The following is a 22,481-nucleotide window of genomic DNA, read 5'->3' as shown; positions in this document are numbered from 1 at the left end:
GCAGTTTTCATTACTGACTACAAAACAACCTTCCCCAGTTGATTTGTCATCCATAAGGTAAAGGATTTGGGGAATGTGTGAGAAGTCTCTCTTTCCAGACACAGAAGGGAAAGCATCTTGGCCCTGGTGATTCTGAGCTGGTAAAGGACATGAATGGCCAATGTTGCACAGCATCTTGTCACCTAAGAGTTTCCTGCTGAGACTCCCAGCCTATCTAGGCTCCTTTGGGTTTAAAAAATAGCAGTGAAGGAAAGAATCATGAAAGTCTGTGTAAGATGTAGAGTAAGCCTAGGTGAGACACTGTGACACTTGACAGATTCTTATGGCTACTCTTTTCCAATGATCTCCTAATATGTTGACTGGAAATGGACCAGGGACACTAAGAGGGGGAGGGAGGGGAACACACACAGCCCAAGGAGACGATATTCAAAAACTGGGATAGGCCTTGATTCACTGACTGCAAGAGCTAACCAAGGGCAGCTAATCATCTAAAGATTCTTTCAGGATCACTCCACATGCTTCCTTCCAGTTTATAAATAGCGGAAAAGAGAATCCAGATGATCTCCTCTTTCTTCCCACATCATCGGGCTTATGTTCCTCATTTATCTAAACCAAACTAAAATTTTAAAAGTTTCCAAAAGTATGATGAAATCAAGAGATGAAGCACAAGATAATGCTCCCGGTGACAATGAAAACATTCTCCCCCTGAAAACAGAATAAAAATGAATACCTGGGTGCGATTGAAAGCCACTCTTGCAAACACAGCTTGGGATACACTGGCTCTCTTCAACTCATCTCTGACTTGCTGGTAGATATCTGGGGAGACTTCCACTGAGGAGTTTGTTGGCTCTGGCTTGATGGTTCTAGGGATCGGTGGGTGATTTAGAAACTGCTGATTGATAGCTTGTGGGTGTTGATGAGCCAGTAGCCGGCTTACTGCAATCTGCTGGTTAATCAGGTGAGCCATTGCTATCTGCTGCCGAACAAGCTGTGGACTGAGCTGAGGGGAAAGGAGACCGGGGCTCATGATTGGCTGCAATGTCGGCACTTGGTTTCTGATGGGAGTACTGTGATGAATTGGGCCATGAGGAGACTGTTCGTTCGTTTTGCCCAGGGTTGCCAGCTGGTTGATATTTGGTAAGTGCATGGGACGTTGACCCAGGACACAATATTCTGACAGGTTGTCTCTTTCAACTCTTTCCACTGTTAAAATAAAATAAGTATATCGTAATTCGAGTAGAATACACAGAGAGAAGGATGTTTATATAAACAGATACGGCAGTGCTTTCCGTTTACTGTCAAGACAGCTAATGCTGGATTATTCTACACCAAAGTAATTTTTGTCATGTGCATCTTTTGTAAGGATTGCAGAGGAAAGATGCAAGCAAAAGAATAAAATATAAGTAAAAATAAAACCAGAATGCCAAGATTTGGCTTCACTGCTTGCTTCAGTCTCCCAACCAAACCACTGGAAATCCCACTGGTGTTTTACTACTGTAGTGGCTAACTCAGGACAAGAAGCTTCCAAAGACTTCAATTCCAGCTGTTAATTTTGTGCATAGGCAGGTAGTACCATCTCAGGGAAAGAACACAGAGTGGCTCAAGAAAGGAATTCTATACATTTAAAAAGTGGGACGCATTTCTAAATCTACTGCACTGCTCAGGGCCTCTCACACTAGAACTCCAAGCTGCTTTCCCTGTTCTCCAACAGTAAGGTAAAGGTAAAGGTATCCCCTGTGTAAGCACTGGGTCATGTTTGACCCTTGGGGTGACGCCCTCTAGCGTTTTCATGGCAGACTCAATATGGGGTGGTTTGCCAGTGCCTTCCCCAGTCATTACCATTTACCCCCCAGCAAGCTGGGTACTCATTTTACTGACCATGGAAGGCTGAGTCAACCTTGAGCCAGCTGCTGGGATTGAACTCCCAGCCTCATGGGCAGAGCTTCAGACTGCATGTCTGCTGCCTTTACCACTCTGCGCCACAAGAGGCCTTTCTCCAACAGTAGACAAGCTTATATTTTATTTGTCATTTGTCATGTTTGGTGCTTTTATTTGTATTGCATTTTTGAGACACCAGCTGCATCTCATGGCCATTGTGCAAATTCTGCAGAGGTGAACCCCAGTTTCACCATCAAACTTTCCAGGACCTCTTTTCTCTGCTAACCTTGTTCCTCTTACTCCTTCCTTCTTGCATACCCTACTGGGGAAAGGACTGCATCTCACATTTTGCTCAGAACTTTCCATTTGAGAACCATAGAAGAAAGAGATAGATGGGAAACAGCTGACGGTATGCAGAGGCATCCAGGACTGGACTGTGTCATTCATGTGCAAACTGGCACATATATAGGAACATTCACTGTCCTACAGATATGCACTTGTACATATATCACAGCTTAAGTAAGGATGGGTAGCAGCACCCCACAGGCAACCAAAGTGGGGAAGACTTCTGCCCCCTTGCTTTCTGCTTATTATTACTTCCATATGTCCATAGTTTTTCTCTCAGTCCACAGCTGATATAAAATTTTGTGACAGAATATCGATAAAAAATCCCACAACCAATAAATCCCGTCAAACCAATTCAGCATTCTCACTGGGCATTCTTACCAAGGCAAAGGCTTCAAGACAAAGTACTGTATTTCCCTCTTCACATGCTGTGAGATCCTATATAGGTTTACACCAGTGAGAACAACACGAGTGTACAAAAGTTTCCATTGCATGTCTCACCCATCAATCAGTTTCAAGGCCCCGAATGAACTGTGCAACACACTCCATCCGTAATATACTTTTATTATGGATTCAAAGCACAATTGCTTCATGTGTCATAACCTCTGCTAATGTGTAACTCCCAAATCAATCCTAAAATTTCCAAGCCTATTACTGAACTGCAGGCTTCCAGTTTTGCTTGCGATCAGTGAGATTTTTTTTAAAGGGCTGTTCATTATTTTAAAAGAATCCAATAAAAATTACTATAAATCAAACACCTGATATTCTGTTTTCCTTCTGCAAATAAAAATGGGGAGCGAAAATATGCCCTCATTTAAAGAACTGTAAAATCAAAGCAGTCTACTCCAGAGTAGGGGCATGAGTATTTTACTAATTTGTCTTTTAAGAATTTTTAAAAAGAAGAACCAAGATGTGTTAATTAATGAAGCAAAATACATTTGAAAGTTTAGAAAACCAGAAATATATTTCTGGGTTGAAAGTGTTCTTGCCAAGTTTCCACACACATCCAGTTTTTGAGCCAAGCTATATACCCCTATAAAAATAAAGTTTTAAAATGGAAATGTTGCCAGGCCATTAACCTTTTCATGGCTGGCTGGTATAACAATTACAAACGTTTTCACGGGCATTTTCCCTTATTATCATGCCCCCTTTTGGACCACCACCAGAAATATGTTTCGAGTAATTTTAAGCCACTTCTATAATCGTTTAAAAATGTCCCAATAATACTGCATGAAAAGTGTCACATTTTCCTATCTGGCAGGCCGGCTGTGTCATTCACCAACAAGACAGCCCAGATCACAACCCACACTGGAGAGTCCACACAAATGTTCTAGCTGCTTTGGACGCTCTCGTTAGAGAGCAGAAGTAATGTTGACTTAATTTTGCTTTATTATTTTCCTTTAAAAAATGTGCTTCTGTATAGGCGAGCTTTCATTTGATAATGGTCCCCGAAAGCGGTTTTGACACATATCCAATGAAACAGTAAAAGCAATACATCTTAAAATCGTCATATGTAGAACTCTCCCACCCCCACAACAACATCTCAATCTGGTTCAAAAGTGCTCCAGAAGAGACGGACCTCCAGACCATTTGGAAAAGCTTCGAAGGTGCCATTGTTCTTTATCCAACAAAGAGCCCAGAAAGCACATCTGTCAGCACATATACGTTGATCAATTGTAAAAGTGACTGAGTAGCACAATTTATTGAACTGCACAGTCCATGTAGACCTGGAGCCCACAGAAAACACTTTCTGTTTCATGGGGATTCCTGAAAATGTGAACTCCTGTTTCATGGCCATTCGGAGTGTGAAAAGTTTATGATGTCCCCTTACGACTGCAGTCCTCGGCAAGAGAGTTTTGCTGGAGAAAGCGCTAGTGGCCGGATTATTGCACAGGCATTGAATAATGACTTGGCCACAGCTTTGTAAATCAGAAAACTAGAGCATTGGAGATGCTTTTTGTGTAGTAACTTGTTTTAAAATTGTGATTATCCTGTTTATTTATTTATAATTAAATTTATATACCACTGCACCCAGTACCGCTGGCTCATGGCGGTTTACAACATATCCTTATCCATCCATGGTTCCTCTATATATTTGTGAAACAGCCTGGGGGGGTGGAACATGTCCGGCTGTCCGAGTTGGAATAGGGCCTGATTGGCCCTGCCCCTACAGCTCCCGCCCTCCCTCCCAGGACACTAGCCACATTCCTCTCAGACATGCCAGAGACAGAGAGACACACAGAGCCCTGCCAGACTGAACACGAGCCCTCATTCCCTATTGCTCCTGCTGCAAGGGAGGCAGAGAGAGACACAGAGAGAGCTGCCCCAAGCTGCTGACAGAGACACAGAGAGAGCTGCCTCTGCTGCGACGGAGGGAGAGAGACAGAGAGAGCTGCCCCAAATTGCACACCAGCACTCCTTCCCTCCTACAAACCAGACCTAATTACATGCTATGCCTCCTGCTGCCAGGCACACGGAGACACGCAGCCAGAGGGAAAGGGAGAGAGAGAGAGAGAGAGAGAAACAGAGAGAGACAGCTGCACCTCCCAGTGTCCCCTGGGTCCTAGCGCCCAATGTATTCCTGCTTGCAATGGGCTTTCTTGCTAGTATATAATAAAACATCCATTAATAAAAACATCAAACCATATTAAACATCCTAATATTACAACAATAAATCCCCAGAAAAATAGAGTAAAGATGACGGTTAATTCTTTTAATCACAACCCACTTTGCCGTATTATAATCAAGAGGTAACTTCAGAAATCGCATTAGCTGTCAGCCTTTTTCATAAGTTGTATTTATTGTCTGCTCTCTACCCAAGGGAACTTTACTTGCACATCTATGATTGATGAGGTCAAATGGCCACTTCCACAATACCTTTTGGCAGCTATGGACTGGCTCCAGGAATTATCTGCTGTTGTGTACATAAGAGAAGCATGGTATGCAAATAAAATATCCACTCTACTTGCTAATTATTTCACAAGCCTAGCCCAGGCGAGACTGACCTCATCAGACTCCGCTCTGGTTAAAATTTGGCCGGGAGACCACCAAGTGTTGCTAGATAGAGGCAGGCAATGACAAACCACTTCTGGATGTCTCCTGCCTGTAAAACCCAACATGGCCAATTGGCAGGGGCTTGTGGGAATTGTAGTCCATGGACATTGGGAGAGCCACAGTTTGGCCACCCCTTTGAGGATCACAGTAAGTCAGCTGCAATTTGACTGCACTTTCCACTGCCACAGAAGCCAGAGCAGAGGAGCTATTCACAGCAGACCAGCGAATTCCACCAAAGGTCCACTCATCTGACAATAATTTCTGATATTTGGCAAGCATCTGTGAAAACTGACACACACGAAAGACTGAGCCCTATGCTGCACTTGTGACTTGGATGCAGTGGTAGGTGGTGTGAGAGCATTCTGAGCCTATTGTATTTCAGAGAAAGCAGTGTCAAAAAAGAACAATAAATTCAACTGCTGAAAAGCCCAGGAAAGTTAAGCAATCAAAAATGAGTAGAGGAGATGTATCGGAGGGGCAGGGGGAGAGACAAAGAACAGAGAGATTATTATTTCCCTCTACCACGTTCCCTGAATATTTAAGATTACCATGCTGTGAATTGTTTTAGCCAATTGACTGTAAAGTTTTAATTATCAGTCATTAAGCTGATCAAAACTGAATGGGAAAAAATATTATATACAAAGCAAATCCTGGATTTCTCATTTCTATAACATTCTTCCCCTGTTTCGAAAAAATGGTGTAGGAAGTTGTTACTCTAAGCCAGCCTTTCTCAACTTTTTTACCCATGAGAAACCCCCCAAACATTCTTCAGGCTTCAAGAAACCCTAGAAGTGGTGCAATTGTGCACAATGTGGTTGGGAAGCATAGCTGTGTACATGCCCACCTGGGGCCCTCCCCTTTCCACCCCTTCCAGCGCCATCATTGGCCACTTTGGGAGGGGTGGGTGGTTTGACATGATCGTGTATGATCAATATCATCCGACAAATGTTTAACAAAATTTTGTTAAGGTAAAATTAATTAACCCCACCCATTAAAGAAAGCCTTTCAGGGCCAGCAAGAAGCCTGCTGTAAGCTAATAAAACTCACAAAACCCTGGTTGAGAAAGCCTGCTGTAAATTAATAAGGCTCAATGTCCGTAGCTTACTAGAAAAACATTAAATTACTTAATTAAAGCAGTGCAAATGTAAAACCTACATGGGCAAGACAGTACATCCAAAACCTCCTCCACTTTCTCTTTCTTTCATATTACCAATGTTTACAATAGTCAGCATTAACACAAGGAAGTTTCCTGTAAGGGGACAGTTTCAAAACCCTCTTGGGTTCAAGGCTTTTTCTCACAGTTGTTTCATTAGATGAGGACTGGGCCAAAAACAATCTGCACGAGCTTAGATGAAGGTGCAGACACAGTTAATCAACCCACCTACCCCCCCTCCCTGCCCAACAACTCAAATATTACTGACATGAGTCTGAAACGTAAGTGAAAACTTTAAAATATTTTAAGCCAAAAGAGTTCAGCTACATTTATAATGGGTTCCACAAACTATACACTGACTATGTTTACTTCAAGTCCTCCTTTTACATCTGTTGCTAATGATATCAAATTATTGATTGTTCAGTTTCTTATATTTGTTTAAATGTTAAGTATATGTTCTGCAACCTAATGCTTTTCTTCTTCCAGAGGGCTTTAAAATTTTTGCTGTGCATTAGTCATATTAACTTTGATCTTCTGGTACACATAATTACTTTACTGTTTGTTTATTTCGATAGGGTGGGAGGGGAAAAGGTTGACCAAAGAGATCTATATGTGGCAACGGGTAACAGAATCACATAGCTTACATTTAGGGCATCATGGTTTTGATTAAGAAGGAACCAGTTAGTTCCCACTGCTTTATTAAAAGAGACATTAGTGGATAAATAAGAAACACATTTCACAGCAAAGATTATGTTCAACTGTAGTGGCCATAAAATAATTTCAGTCCTCTTTGACTTCACATGCGCAAGAGTAAATTAGCATTGTTTTTATGCTCAAATAGCCAAAGCTTTCAATATTCTCGTCAGTCCCTATGACAGACATGGCTCCCTGAACCAGATCAACCCTAAATGCTAGATGACCAGATTCACCCGTCTTTTTTTAAACTTCAGGGAGTGTGCCAAGATTAAGGCTTACAATCAATCACTGATCCTGCATATGAAATCAATTTTCATTTACAAGCATTAAGGCTATGACATGGAAATGAAAATCATTTAAATAAAACCCAAGAAGCGATTAAGTTATAAATACCAAAATGGCCCCTTTGAGGTGACTACAATAAAGTTCTGCTGATGCTTTTCATACACCAACTATATACTTGTTGTGGATTTCTTTTTGTTGTAGTTTTCTCTCCCACTCGGGTAAGCTGATGAGCTGATACCACTTGAACTGCTTCAGAGCAGCCTGTGTTTATTTCACACATACCTTAACCTTCCCTTTCCTCCTCAAGCAGCCATGCACACACATGCACACACATACACTCAGTCTTCCGAGCAGCTATAACAGGCTGGATCTCTTGAACACCGTACATACAGTTACCCAGAACATTCTTCTGGCTCAGATCCTTGACCTCTTCTTTGAAATCAAGGTCTTGTGCTGTTTTTTCTGCACTTAAACTAATTAACTGCATATTTACTAACTAAAAGAGAGAGTGAGAGTAACGTTAGGAAAGCTAGGGAGAAATTTAGTAATATTAGTAACAAAACTGTATGCTGCCTTGAACCAAGATGGCATATCAAAGTGTGTTAGCCATTCCATCCCACCCCGATTTGAAGTGGAAGTCCATTCTTTTTTCCTCTTATAAGCAGCAAGCCTGAACGGTCTTGAATCTGTGCCATTCTTTTGATTCTATTTAAACGAAGGAGACACAAATGGCATCTACCGTTTTTTTTCCTCTCCCTTGAGACGCAATTGTAGAAATCCTCCTAGTTTTCATTAAAACAGAAATTCAGCAACATGTTGAGGATTTGGTGTATAAAACCACCCGTCACACGATCTCCCTTGATTATTTTGGAACAATACATTGCAAGGACTTAGAAGCTAGTCACTTGGCGTGACAAGGAGTGATAACTGAAAGCTATTTACCTTTAATCTTCTTGTACTTTTTATACCATCTCCCGAACTCCTGGCACTTGGTTGCTGACACATTGGCATAGTAGGTGCTGTTTACAATGGAGGATATCATACTCTGGAAAACAAGACAGAGAAACAATGTGTTTCTAAACAGCACACAGGACAAAAATCCTTCCCCGAGAAAATGATCATACAGGTTTAGACTCACTAACTTAAATTTTTAAAGTATTTAAAAACACGCACTGGGTAGTTCTCAAAAATGGCCTCAGCTATGCAAAATGCAATTGTTTTATTAATTATGGGGGGAAAGGTTTTGTGTAACTTAGACGCATGTCTCCAGCTTACATCTACTTGTCACTTTAATTTATACTAGGTATTATCAAAAGAATCCTTTTACTAAAAGCGTAACTAGAAGCGCTGTCACGTTGGGGAACACAACGGGTGAGAAGAATTGTGATTTAGGAACCGGATCCTAAAGGTAAGATTAGATGCTCCAGCATGCATAATCCAAATAATGCTTTTCAGATGTTTCTGTTCCGCTTCCAACTGCAATAAGGACCACACAGCCAAGAATCTGGGAACATTCGTGCTACTTGCTGCAGAACAATAGTTAGGCAAATAAGTTAAATTAATATAATTTATAGAAACGTGCCATTAATCCTTGTGTGAAAATCCACATGGAAGAGAAATTACAATGCTACTCTGAACAGATGAAACTAAAAATAGAACAGTATCAAACAATCAAGGGTGATATGAAAACTATGAGTACAATATTTTGGAGCTCTAGAAACAAGATGCCAAATCCTTTTATCATCCTGCAGAAATAAGTTCGAATTGAGATTGCCCTAGACATGGCTGTTTTGTTGCTACTCCACTTTAATTCAGATTTCCCAGAGTTTAGAATTATCTTCAATCATCAAAAAAAAAATCTCAGGTTGACATCCTTATGCAGTTATATATTCAATTGTAAACAAAATGTACCCAAAGGCTAGGGGCTCAAAGTACGAAGAGTGTGGTAATGTGAGAGTTGTCTGAGTACTGAGAGCTAGAGGGAATGGAAATTAAGTTTGCAAAAGTCATCTACTGATGTAGTTCTGCCTTCTTAATAAAACCTGTGTCACTTCTTTAATGTAACACAAGTCTCAAAATGGCTATGACAGCTGGATTGGAATTTTTTGAATTATTGATATAATCTTATGGATTATGTTTTCGATATAAATCTATTGTTTTAAGCCCCAAACCTATTACAGAATAGACTACAGCACTTCTTCTTCTATGGAACTGTCAGAGTTTCAGAAACTAGGATGATGGCACATTTTTAGAAAAGCAAGAGCTAGGCTCACAAAATTTATCAAAACAAGGTGTTCAAAAGATTTAGGATCCGTTGCAATTGAAGCCTCTGCTGTGGCCTCTAGGAACACAATTTGTCTGAGTACAGCAGGAGGTAGATTCACTTTCTTATTGTTGGAGCTGTACTTTCAGATTTTGATTATGTTACCATCACTTTCCCTTGGATCTGCAAGAGGGCATCATTAACCTTAATACTACCCTTCCGTTAGGAGGCATTTGCACAATCATCAAGCAGGATCTCCTTTAGCTCCTTAATTGAGACATGAAAACATTGTGATTACTCATAGATGCCCCCTTGAATTTCTCTTGCAGAAGAAAACTGTCTCAAGCTGGCGATGGCGAAATGATTTATTCCAATGTTCAAAACAATTTCAAAACGGATTCCCAGGCGTAGTTCATTTTCGATACCTTAATCAGTGATATTCTCAATATTGTTAATAACTCAATCTTCTCTAATGGTATTCTGATGAGTGATGAAATTATAGAAAATAACTTCGTCTCTGTGATATTAGTCTCACTGTGATATTAATATAAGTAGACCCCTACAAATATGGATATTATGTGACCATTTCGGGATTGTACAGAAACCAAGACATTATCAGGAACTAAGTGTACGCACGGAGGCGGGGCTCCCCTGGTGTACAGGAATGCCCTGGCATAGTGCGTGCACAAGCGCTGTGCGCCAGGGCCAGAAAGTCCAAGACTCTGCCAGGCAGTGTAAGTGGCAGCAGCTGGGGGGAGTAGGGAGGGGCCGGGCCCCCACCACATGCTACAGCGGGGGCAGGGGGTGCCCCTGCCAGCTACGCGGCTCCACGGAGCTCACAAGGGTGTGCGGTGTCCCTACACCGTAGGTTGGGGCTGGGCGGGCCAAAAGGCCTGGCACTGTCCATTATGCACAGTGGCGGCTCACCCCAGCCCCTGCCAGCGCCCGCAGTATCCCAGGGACTGTGGAAGTTCCTGTGTTCGCATAACGTGGGCCTTCCGTGGCCCTGGGCCGGGCCATGCCTGTGCTGACAGCGGGGGCATGCATAATCGGGGATTTTCCCCGATGCCCTGCTGCCACCAGCGCGGGCATTCCGGCCTGTGCATAATGGGTCAATGTGAAGTTACAAAACTATTGTTTGCTGGAAAGAGACATACATTTCAGAGATGATTTTTTTTAAATTGTGCCTCCTTTCTGAAAATTAACAGATTTGCTATTTAGTCAATAACTTTAAACTTAGAAATATGGCATAATTCTCCCTCAACCAGTTGGGAAATTAATCATTTGCTGTGACAGAAGAAAGTTGTTTCATTGGAAATATAGTGTTGGAGGCACTATATGTGAGCTTAAAGGCTCCTTCTCACCAGAAGTGTGAGCGGAAAGGCAAGAGTCAAAAGCTCTTGTTCTGTAGCTTTTTGTCTGGGGATTTGTCTGGGCATCACACTAACAACTATCCTAACAATAAAGATTCCAGAGTGAAGGAATCTGTTTTTGACAGACAGTAACGGTTACCCAAGGCCTACGTCCAGTCACCTGCAAGGAGTATGTAACGTTCATATTATTCACATTTTAAAAAATACATCAGAAGAATGAGCTTTACAGAGGGAGGGAAGACGTGAATAATACAAAGGAGTTTGCACAGCAGCAACAGGCAAAACTACATGGAGTTTCATAATATAGTTTCTCCACTGTGGCCCAGATCTTGAGTAAGCTGCTACTCTACTTGAAAGGCTTATCCTAAACCCAACTAAGCTGCATATAAATCACATGGCTAGTAAGGGCAGGAAAAGGGAAAATTAATTCAAAGCGAGTCATATTTTCTTTTTAGTGGCAATTTGAACCCCCAAGTGAACCGGAAGAAAAACTCCTGCATGAGGAGAAGAGTTGCAAAACTATTGCTTGCAAGAAAGAGACATCCTGCACTAGCTCTTTTCACTTCTCTGCGGAAGAGTGCTCAATGCACTGCGATCACATTAATAAAAAGGAGCATTTACTCCACAGTCACACTCCAAAGAGACAGACCTATAATTTTCTCCTACCAGTAATATATTAATCACAACAGGATTGTAATGACATTTCACATTTGGCACAATATTTCCTTAAAACCGATTTGGGAAAAGGGACTTTATTAGACGCAAAGTCAGATGATGGCATCAGACAGTTGATCTACAACGTTCCACTTGTGGTGCGTGTGAAGCGGGGAGAGAATCTAGTTAGAAACTGCCTTAATTTCAAAGGCATTAAGTGTACGGTCTACAGGGCATACCGACACAGCGCCACACTCCTTTGCTCAGCACGGGTGCTATTCATCCACTTCATTTGCAGCTGACCTACCAATTCTACATTCCATATGCAGATTCCCCGGCTAGGATTCTGCAATGTCCAGGATTCCAATGGAAGAGAGGCAAAACTCCCTACTAGTTTATAGCAGTGTAGAATCATAGAGTTGGAAAGGACCACATGCATCATCTAGTCCAAAACCCTGCACTATGCAGGACACTCATATCCCTAGCGCTCATCCACTGTAATCTGCCACCTCCTTGATCATTCACAGAATCAGCCTCTCCATCAGATGGCTCTCCAGCCTCTGTTTAAAAATTTCCAAAGTTGGAGAACCCACCCCCTCCCAAGGAAGCCTGTTCCACTGAGGAACCGCTCTGTCAGGAACTTCTTCAGCATACAAAACAAATACGAGCATGTGATTATATGGAAACGCAACAGAGAACCACAGCTGAATGAATCAATAAACAGCTATACATTAGTCTGGCAAATTTTCTACAGAACACAATAAAGGGGCAATGTAGGACATCAGACCACCGCACTTACACATATTCATCTGCCAGACTATTATATGGTGGGGTGGGTTGCAGGTCATTCTGAACCACGTAGAAAAAGATGTGCAAGGTACAGGGACTTACGTGTAACCAATAAAATCAGAACTGCACCACAATTATGTGGTGTGTACAGGAGTGTATAACACACCCTACAGTTTAAATAATTTTTTTTCAATTCTGACATCTGGGGTACAAAAGGCATCTTTTCTATAGTACTCTCATTTCCCCCACTGAACATCTGAACGGAGGTTATACACAGTAGATAAGCCATGGATTTTTGGGCTAACATGTTGAGGGCTGTTACCATGTGCACAATGAATTGCGAAAAATGAAATAAGCACAGCAGCACTGCCAAACACACCCACATTCCTGGCATTATCCACACGATAAGTGGACATTAATAACAAGGCTTTGAGTGAGCCACTCAACTGCTTTCAATGTAGCCCAATGAGGTTAAACTAATTAAAAACAAAAAGCTCTATAGTCGTCTCCTGCAAGAAGTGCTGAAGGAAGAATTTACACCCGTGACAGGTAAAAGTGCTTGAAATTAGGGTCATGGCAAGGATGAGGCAAGGTACAGTATGGTATAGCACAGTCCTGCTTGCAATAATGATCCATTCTACCAGGAGTATGGGGAGAAATGTCTGAAAAGGACTATGTTTGATATGGAAATGCCATACACTAAGAAACGGATTTTACTTTAAAAACCAAACAAAAACAACCAGTACCTCACAAAAGGTTTGATGTGCCATATTCCACCACAAATATGCTTATACAATTCTGAAAAAGTCATTATGAATATGGCAGCATGCTTAAAAGGAATACTTATTTAAGAAGGGTGCTCGATATAAGGGGGTAAAATGGAAAGGCAGTGTGGCTTAGCTGCTAGAGTCCTAGCCTAGGATGTGGGAGACACAGTTTCAAATCCCCTCTGCCACAGGGGCTTGCTGGATGATCTTGAGCCAGTGACACACAAACACACACACACACAGAGCCTTATCTGCATCACAAAGTTGTAAGGTGGTGCGCTTCAGCATGCTTCAGCCACTATGGTGGCCATTCAAGCCCGAGGTGGACAGAGCTGTGCTGCTGCTGGTGGGGCGCCAGTCGGTGCATGCATGCAGGTGCAGAGCTCTGCACCTGCATGCGGGTGGCCAGGTCACGCACCGCCGCCACTGCCCCCCTCCTGTGCCGCAGTGCTGGCCGCCTCGGGCTTGAATGGCCGCCAAAGCGCAAAGTTCTTCCATCACCACCACCCGCCAATCTGGCTTTACCCCTAGTTAATTAATAAAATACAAAAGATTATGTAAAAGAAAAAAGCAGAATATGTGTAAGCTAATGTGCAGTGATCTTATTCAAAATGCATGCCATTTACATTGAAAGTTCATAGATTTTGCAAAGCAGTTGGCTTGGCTAGGGGTTATAAGCAAACCAGCGACTTCCATTCATTTATCTGATATGCCATTTTGACAATACGGTAACCCCACCTGTAGTCCCTGCTTCAAATGCAGCAGTATTGTAGGCCAGGAAATGGAAGAGAATGGGAAAGAGAATGCATTGAATCTTCTCTCTAAATCCCAGCATAAGGGATTTATGCTAAATCCTACCATAACTTTTCAGTAACTTTGACTAGTTTCAGTAGCAGGTCCTCAGTTGGAGAGACACTATGCTGTATGTAATATTAACTGAAGAAACATGTTCAGATTTGCCAGGCAACATGTGATAAGGCGGCTATATATGCTCACTCTTAACCTGCATGTGCCACTGAACAGCCAGGTGCGAGTAAGAACATATGTAGGGGCAAGGAGGGCATGCATATGGATGCATGTTTATCATGCACACACACATACTCCAGACTAAAAGCAAACCACTGAAGGACAAACATCCATCTGGCAAACATGGAATTGATCCTAGACTTTACAAGAAGCAATTACTCATCTTGTGTGTAACCATCATTTCTGCAGATATGCCACGGATAATAGACGTACACATATCACTGTGTACATCCTAGTGGTTCACCAGCAGTTCAAAAATTACAGATGATATTCTACCAAAAGCTGCCACTGGAGCTCATGTTTGGATGCCAAAATCATCCCTGATCTTTTTGGGAGAATCCAAAACAGCTGCTGAAAGCAGATGTAGAGTGTAACGAGCTACCCTGGATCATTTTCATTGACACTATTTCCACTCACCTGGTACCCTCAAGATCCGCAAGGGAGCCCACCACTTATGAAATTATTTCATGACTGCTCATAACATAAATAAATAAAATGAGACCGTTATCCTCGTAATGTGTGGGAAGGAGAGAAAGGCAGAGAACTCCCTGGAGGTGATATGCATTTCATCTGCTTTATGCACAAAGAAACGTTTGAACATACATGCAGGGTCCCTGGGAGTGTGAGGTGTGACACCCCATGTCCACACTGTCAGAAGGGCTTTGCCATCTCCACAACAGTATGAACTGTTGTGGAGCTCTATCCCCACCGCAGAAGTGAGTGACAACCAGTTACTTATATGAGAAAAAGACCTACACTTGGGTGTATGACTCGAATGGGAATTAAACTTCTACTTTCCCCCTGCCTATCATAACCACAGATTCTGAAATGGGGTAGGTCTAACTCCCACTGGAAGAAGAAATAGCTCAATGCTTTTTCCCAATCACAATGCCAAGGTCAAAGGAATACATTCAGTGAAGGTATAGGAATAAGGAATATCCGCTACTGATTTAAGGAATTTTTGTTGCCTCTCTTGGGGAACCATACTAAGGTGGCTTACAAAATAATAATAATAAATAAATATTAAAAGTTATACATTGAAAATCAGCCCTGAAAATATCCCAGCCAGAATTTTTTTTAAAAGAGCATCTTAAAATGAATTTAAGAGTTTCAGACTGGCCCATTATGCATGGGGGGGATAGTGCACATTCGGGGTGGAATGGCGGCGACTAAAATCACCAATAATGCATGGAGCCGGCTCCAACCGGCCGCAGATTCTGTTCATGCTGCTGAAAAAGCCCCATTAGCGAAATGTGGAAGAAAACGCAGCTTCCGGGTGAACGGGGCGCAAGCAGAAGCGGCGCCGGGGTCGCCGCGTGCATAATCGGTTACTCTGGGTTTTGCCGCCGTTGCGTCCCATCCCGTGCATAACCGGTTTGCTTCGCGCCTTCCCACTCCGCGTTTTCCATGTGACCCAAAATCGCCGTTTCGGCGGCGGTGCATAATGGGCCACTAAAAGGACACTATAAAATTATTTTTGAAAGATTAAAGCCAGGCTTTGGCCTGGTGCCTGAAAGACAGTAGCATAGGCACCTGGCGTGCCTCAAAGGAGGGGGCATGGGGGCACTGCTGTGGAAGTCCTGCCTCTCGTTGCTACCAGACTCACTTCTGAAGGCAGAGCACAGGACTTGCATTTTAACTGGTAGGCTGGCTACAGGACGGGAACGCTGTATTTTATAAAACATAACCCTCCAAGTCATGGCATCCCTTCAGATTATTCTGACAAAGGCACGCTGAAGCCAGCTTCATCAGATGAGTCCATTTTATTCAGACATTTTATGGAATACAATATCTGGAAAACATTCCTGGTCTAGTAAGTTTACAAAGCTATTTGAGAAGATACTAGCTGTGGTCAAAACTTCTAAATGGCACAGGAAATCTGAGACTAACCGTCCTTATGAACAGATATGAACAATATTAACTATTTTATGGTTCAAAGAAAGAATCTTTGTACAAAATATGCTGTTATATTCTGAGTGACAATTCATCAGGGCACACCTGGCAGGAATAATGCACATCATATTACAATAGAATTTTCTCAAAGGATGTTAAAGGTTTGAGATACACAAATAGGATTCTTATTTCAAACGCATAGGGCATTATTAATCTCTGTTACTGTAAATTACTCGGAAAAACAAAGAGCTTCCTGATTTTGAATCATTCACTGTTGCATATGCGGTGATAAAGTGAGGCCTGTTCCAGTAATTTTTATGAAGTCAAGAAGGAAGTAAGAACTTAAATATGGCAATTAAAACCAGGATTCCAGCTAACACCCAAGTTTATTAGGAATCCAAAAGCTTGCATGCACTGTTCCCAAGCACAGCATTCCAAAATTAATACACTGTAATCTTGCTACACATCTCTTAGGCAAAAGTTTCTCAAAGTAGCAGAAGATTTCTTGTAGTCATACACTTTTTCCCTATCAGCACATCGTATTACAAACCTGGAGGAAGACTAAAACACACACACTGCGATGGAATGGCTCATATGACTTTATCACACTGATCAAGCCAGTCGATGCAATCTCAAATTTCCTTACAACTTTTTGCCTCACATTAATGGGTCACAGTTTAAAGCTTTTTTTTTCATCATGCAGAGAAATGAAGAGCAATCTTTTGCTAAAAACAAATTCTACTGATATTACAAAATCATTAGTGGGACACAAAGAGTCCATGGAGCAAAAATGACCCGCCTTAGAAAAGTGCCTCTCTTGGGTGAGGGGGAGAGGGAGCAAAATGATTTGGGCATTCATGCCTTGTGTCAACTCTTGTCTGAGGGTCCAATGCCGCCAACCACAGCCCTGCCCCCTTTTGCTGGCTATGGGGCACTGGGCCAGGTGCCTTCCCTTTGGTCTATGGTGCATTTTTAAACAGGGATGACTGGAGTCAGCTCCACACCTTTGATGGCAATCCTGCCCTGAGATGTACTATTCTGATGCTGGCACTTCTAAAGGTCTTTGTTATGGCATCAAAGATGCAACTGGAAAGGAATTTCACCCAGGGTTGTGACTGGCCAAGGATACTGGGTTATTCATCTTCCTCACTGTTTATGGAGTTTATGGACTGTATATTTATTTCATGGTGTTCAGCCACTGGACTGACGAACATAGTACAGATCTGTGCAGGAGTCGGCTACCCGCATGATCCTAAAAGGAACATTCCCCATAAGCGACTATGAGGTGTCCACCTGCAGAGCCAGCATGCTGACTCACTCCAAGAAGCTGGTGATGGGCACAAAGAGATGCTTCGGCCATTTCTTGCTTTATACCTGGGTTATCCCAAGCTGGCAGGATGGGGGTTCACTGCCAGTAGCTTAACCTATCAGTGGTCTCACTTGTACTTCTCTGAGGCCTACAGAATGTGTAGCCAACCAAGTTGCAGGTTGCTTTTCCCCTCTCTGCTCTGTGCTGTCCTTCTCGTCCTCCTGGCTGGTCGCTGCCCCAGGCACAAGTACCAACCTATAAACTGCTTATCTCTATGCCTTTTCTGGGCTTATCCAAACACATAGAGACCAGAAACCAGGAAATACCATGAGCACCACATATTTGAATATTTCCACATGAAAAATAAAGATGGCTTTGCACTTCATAACCAGAGTGTATAGTCTATGGCACCACGCGGCCTTCTCCTGCAAGAACTTAAAAAAAAAACCAGGAGAGAAGAGTACACTTCACTGGCCTTGCTAATGGTAGTCCTTCTGCAGATGCCCTACATACTTTTCTGGCCTGTGGGAGGTACACCTGGCCTTAACCCAGGCCAGAGCCTTTTCGGTCCTGGCCTTGAACTGGTGGGATGAGCTCCCAGGAGAGAGCTGAGGGCCCTGGTGGAACTTTCCCAGTTCCACAGAGCCAGCAAGATGGAGCTTTTCCACCAGGTCTTTGGTTTGAGACCAGGGCAGTTAAGATCTGTGGGGCTAGAACAACTGCTCACCCCTTTTCCAACTGTTTCCCTAAGACATGTTGTTATCAGTTAGTGGCAGTCCATCAAGCGGGGGAGGGGTGTGTGTGGGGGGGTGGAGTTTTTTTGCTGCCGGGGAAAGAGAACTGTTTTCGGTGTTTGACTGGGATTTTATTGTGGGGGTTCTTTGATGTTACCCACTATAATCCAGAGTTCTGGGAGTGGCAGGGTATAAGTTTGGTGTAGTGGTTAGGAGAGCCAGTTTGGTGTAGTGGTTAGGAGTGCGGACTTCTAATATGGCATGCCGGGTTCGTTTCTCCACTCCCCCACATGCAGCCAGCTGGGTGACCTTGGGCTCGCCACGGCACTGATAAAACTGTTCTGACCGAGCAGTGATATCAGCACTCTCTCAGCCTCACCCACCCCACAGGGGGTCTGTTGTGGGGAGAGGAATGGGAAGGCGACTGTAAGCCACTTTGAGCCTCCTTTGGGTAGGGAAAAGCGGCATATAAGAACCAACTCTTCTTCTTCTAAATTAAACAAATAAATAATTAATAAATAACTGAATCCTGGGAACCCAGTTGCTGCCAGAGCATAGGGATGGCCAAAGGAATGTCTAGACTGCTCAGTGCCCCTCAAACTCTGCTTCCAGAACTGCATGCACAACCTTTGAACCAGTCCACAAAAGGTGAAATCACCCTGTAAGTTCTGCAGTATTTTCAAAATTACTAAATAAATAATTGCTACATTGCTATTACCCTCCCCCCTCCAACAATGAATGGCTGCATATGCATTTCTCAAAACGTAAGCCAAAATATATTTCAGTTTGGGAAATCAAAACGTGCCATATTAGTGTCAATGTATTGGCAACAGTATTTAATAGAGCAGATTTCATTGGTTTGAAAAATATTGTGTGTGTCCTTGTGTGGATAGTTAGAGAGGCACTTGGTTTGAAGGGATTTTATAACCCAAGTGTCTGAAAACACTGTATTACAAAACCACAATTTCACACAAAATATCAGCCAAAAGCACTGTTTTGGCCGGGGTGGGGGGATCATGGAAAATACAACACGCTGCACATTTTTCAGAGCTACATACATTCCTAAGCCTACCCCTCTATAGCAGCTGTCTGCGAACCTTCCCTCTGGTCCTGATACAGGTGCCTCAAAATCATTGTTATGCCTTTCATTTCACCTTGAAGACTGCACTGAAATGGACTGCCTCTGCCACTGACACAAGTACCAACCTGAGAGAGAGGGCATTCTTTGGCTAGCGTGCTCTGATTCATTGCTTTGAGCAGCTCCTTTAAGGCGTTGCGGACTGTGGCATGGTTCCACTGCTCTGCTGGCAAATCCTCCAACTTGGAACAACTGCAAAGACAGGGAACAGAAGAAAAAAAAACACATGGAAAGCTTCACCTGCAAAGATAGCCAAGGTGCTCTTCACATAGAATAGCTATAAAGCTTTGTAGACGCAAGATACAGTTTCATGCTTCAGCCTTTAAACATGAAGACAAGGGAGATGCAGTACATGACAGGGAAAGATGCCGCAAACTAGCCACGCTGTGAGAATCAGGTGTTCCAAGAAGCTAAATGAATCTGTGCCATCTCCGAGGAGATGGAAAAAGAACTAAAGACGGTGGGCACTTTCCCTTCAAAGATGAAAAGGGCAGTCTATTTGCTGTCTCACAGGATAATGGGAAGAGGAGTACGCGGGCCTACCCTTGTCCTTGACCTGGAAACTCCAGCTGGTGCAAAATGTGGCTGCTAAGGTCCTCACAGGAACATCGAGGAGAACCCATATCCAGTCTGTGCTGAGGCAGCTGCACTGATTGCCAGTTGCGGTCCAGATCAAGTTCAAGGTTTTGGTATTAACCTTTAAAAGCCATCCATGATCTGGCCCTTCATAGCCGCAGGACTGCCTGTCTCCTTATGTTCCCCGCAGGGCCTTGTGCTCTGTGGGCATGAATCTGTTGGAGGTCCCCAGCCCAAGGGAGGTTCGCCTGGCCTTGACTAGGGCCAGGGCCTTTTCAGTCCTAGCCCATACGTGATGGAATGAGCTCCCGGGAAAGCTGTGGGCCCTGTCGGAGCTTTCCCAGGTCCACAGGGCCTACAAATCAGAGCTCTTCCGCCAGGTCTTCAGTTGAGGCCAGGGCAAGGAAGATCTGGGCCCCTCACTCAGGTCATCTGTCTCCCCCTGAGATGATCCCTTCTGAGGCACAGTATTAAGAAGAAGAAGAAGAGTTGGTTCTTATATGCCGCTTTTCCCTACCCGAAGGAGGCTCAAAGCAGCTTACAGTCGCCTTCCCATTCCTCTGGTCTGTTGAGCTGGGTAGCAGGAGGGAGTTTTTTCCATCACGGGGGATTGTAATTGGGGGTTTTAATTATTGTTTTATGGGGTTTTATCGTTGAGATGTTGTTAACCGTGACGAGCCATTTTTGGGAGTGGCAGTATAGAAACTGAAACATAAATGTTAGGATGCCCTCTTCATCTCAAAACAAAAATTGGCAATTTAAGCCATTTCCTCCAGTAGCAGCCCAGTACTCAATGCCATTGTATTCTTAAGGCCAGCGAAACCAATTACCAGCATTTAAGCACAGATAATTGGGTGCAAGGCCACATGAAAACAATGGCTTATATTGCCTAGGTAAAGGTAAAGATATCCTTTGTGCAAGCACCGGGTCATGTCTGACTCTTGGGGTGATGCCCTCTAGCGTTTTCATGGCAGACTCAATAAGGGGTGGTTTGCCAGTGCCTTCCCCAGTCATTACCGTTTACCACCCAGCAAGCTGGGTACTCATTTTACCGACCTCGGAAGGATGGAAGGCTGAGTCAACCTTGAGCCGGCTGCTAGCTCTCTGCCATTCATGGCAGAGTTTCAGTGGGTAGTTTCAGTGGGTAGGAAGGTTGGCTTGCAGTAGAACAGCTAGAAACAAGTCCAGTAGCACCTTAGAGCAGGGGTAGTCAACCTGTGGTCCTCCAGATGTCCATGAACTACAGTTCCCATGTGCCCCTGCCAACGTTTGCTGGCAGGGGCTCATGGGAATTGTAGTCCATGAACATCTGGAGGACCACAGGTTGACTACCCCTGCCTTAGAGAACAAGAAAATTTCCAGGGCATGAGCTTTTGAGAGGGCATCTGACCAAAGAAACCATGACTCCTGAAAACCATGTTGGTCTTGAGGTGTTGCAAGACTCATGGCTAGTTCTTGGGTACTGTGTCTCAGCAAGAGGCTAAATCAAGACCTAAGTTTTCCAAGGTTTAATTCTGGCTCCGAATTTCTGACTAAGCCCTATGAACGACAAAGGTGTTTATTTTTCACATAGAATTACGCCAAGCGTTTTTATGACACACCTGCAGGAACTGTTAAATTGGCACTGTGGAAAGTCCCCTTTTAAGAACCTTGAACGGCTGACAGGGTCTGTTCTCCAGTAAAGCAGCAGCAGGCAGGCTGACCCAGAAGAGCCACCAGGCAGAGCTTCCTTAATACATTTTTCCTTCCATTCCAACAAAAACCCGGGAATTAATGAAGACAGGAGGTGCTAATCTCAGTAGTAACACTGTGATCGACAGAGCAGCTCAGAGAACAGAGGAGGGCAGATGTTCAGAAATACCCACCTTTGTAATTGAATTTTCAGTGTCACAACATGATAGACATCTTGTAACATGTCGGCAACTGTCGCATCGGGCGCATCTGTCACATAACTGAGGGGAAGAGGATTCCATCTCCCGAGTTTGATTATACCTGGAAAGAAAGGGCAGCATGAACAAAACAGAAGACACCACAGAATCTGCTGTTCATGAAAGATATCAAGCTCTCAGTTGTCTTCTTTCAACTGTTCAGAGATGTCTACTTTTTCTCATGTTTCCCATACAGATTCAGAGCCCCCAACCCCCTCCCCCAAATTCATATCCTTTTATCATAAAATCTGGATGTTAAAATCTGGATGTTCTAAAGCAGGGGTAGTCAACCTGTGGTCCTCCAGATGTTCATGGAGACCAATTCCATGAACAATTCCATTTGCTGGCAGGGGCTCATGGGAATTGTAGTCCATGAACATCTGGAGGACCACAGGTTGACTGCCCCTGTTCTAAAGTATTAAAAGCATCAGAGAAGATATGTTCCTCATTTCAGAATTTGCAAAGCTTTTCGGTGAGTTATATACATCACCAACACTAGATACATGTTTTGTATCACACAAGTTACATCCCAATTATAGACCCAAATAAGGCTTTTCCAGTGTAAATACCTTGTTGCTAATTTTAGTTTACACCAAGATAAAAGGTGTAGAAGGCAACAG

At 43.3% G+C, this 22,481-nt stretch overlaps 1 protein-coding gene across 3 annotated transcripts in view; it reads right to left on the bottom strand.

Annotated features, from left to right (window-relative positions):
- LOC143828385 (DNA-binding protein SATB2) overlaps positions 1-22,481 on the bottom strand; it is a 179,914-nt gene that overhangs the window by 84,987 nt on the left and 72,446 nt on the right. For all 3 annotated transcript variants that reach the window (XM_077318779.1, XM_077318782.1, XM_077318780.1), the window contains 4 exons: positions 21,799-21,925; positions 19,426-19,549; positions 8,354-8,456; positions 731-1,203 (listed from right to left, as the gene is read on the bottom strand). In XM_077318779.1, the coding sequence (XP_077174894.1) occupies positions 731-1,203; positions 8,354-8,456; positions 19,426-19,549; positions 21,799-21,925 (827 nt within the window). The remainder of the gene's footprint in view (positions 1-730; positions 1,204-8,353; positions 8,457-19,425; positions 19,550-21,798; positions 21,926-22,481) is intronic.

This window comes from Paroedura picta, unplaced genomic scaffold (assembly GCF_049243985.1).
Source record: "Paroedura picta isolate Pp20150507F unplaced genomic scaffold, Ppicta_v3.0 Ppicta_v3_sca22, whole genome shotgun sequence".
In the NCBI taxonomy this organism is placed as follows: Eukaryota; Metazoa; Chordata; class Lepidosauria; order Squamata; family Gekkonidae; genus Paroedura; species Paroedura picta.
Note: the sequence above shows the minus strand (reverse complement) of the source record. Positions and strands in the feature narration are given on the sequence as shown.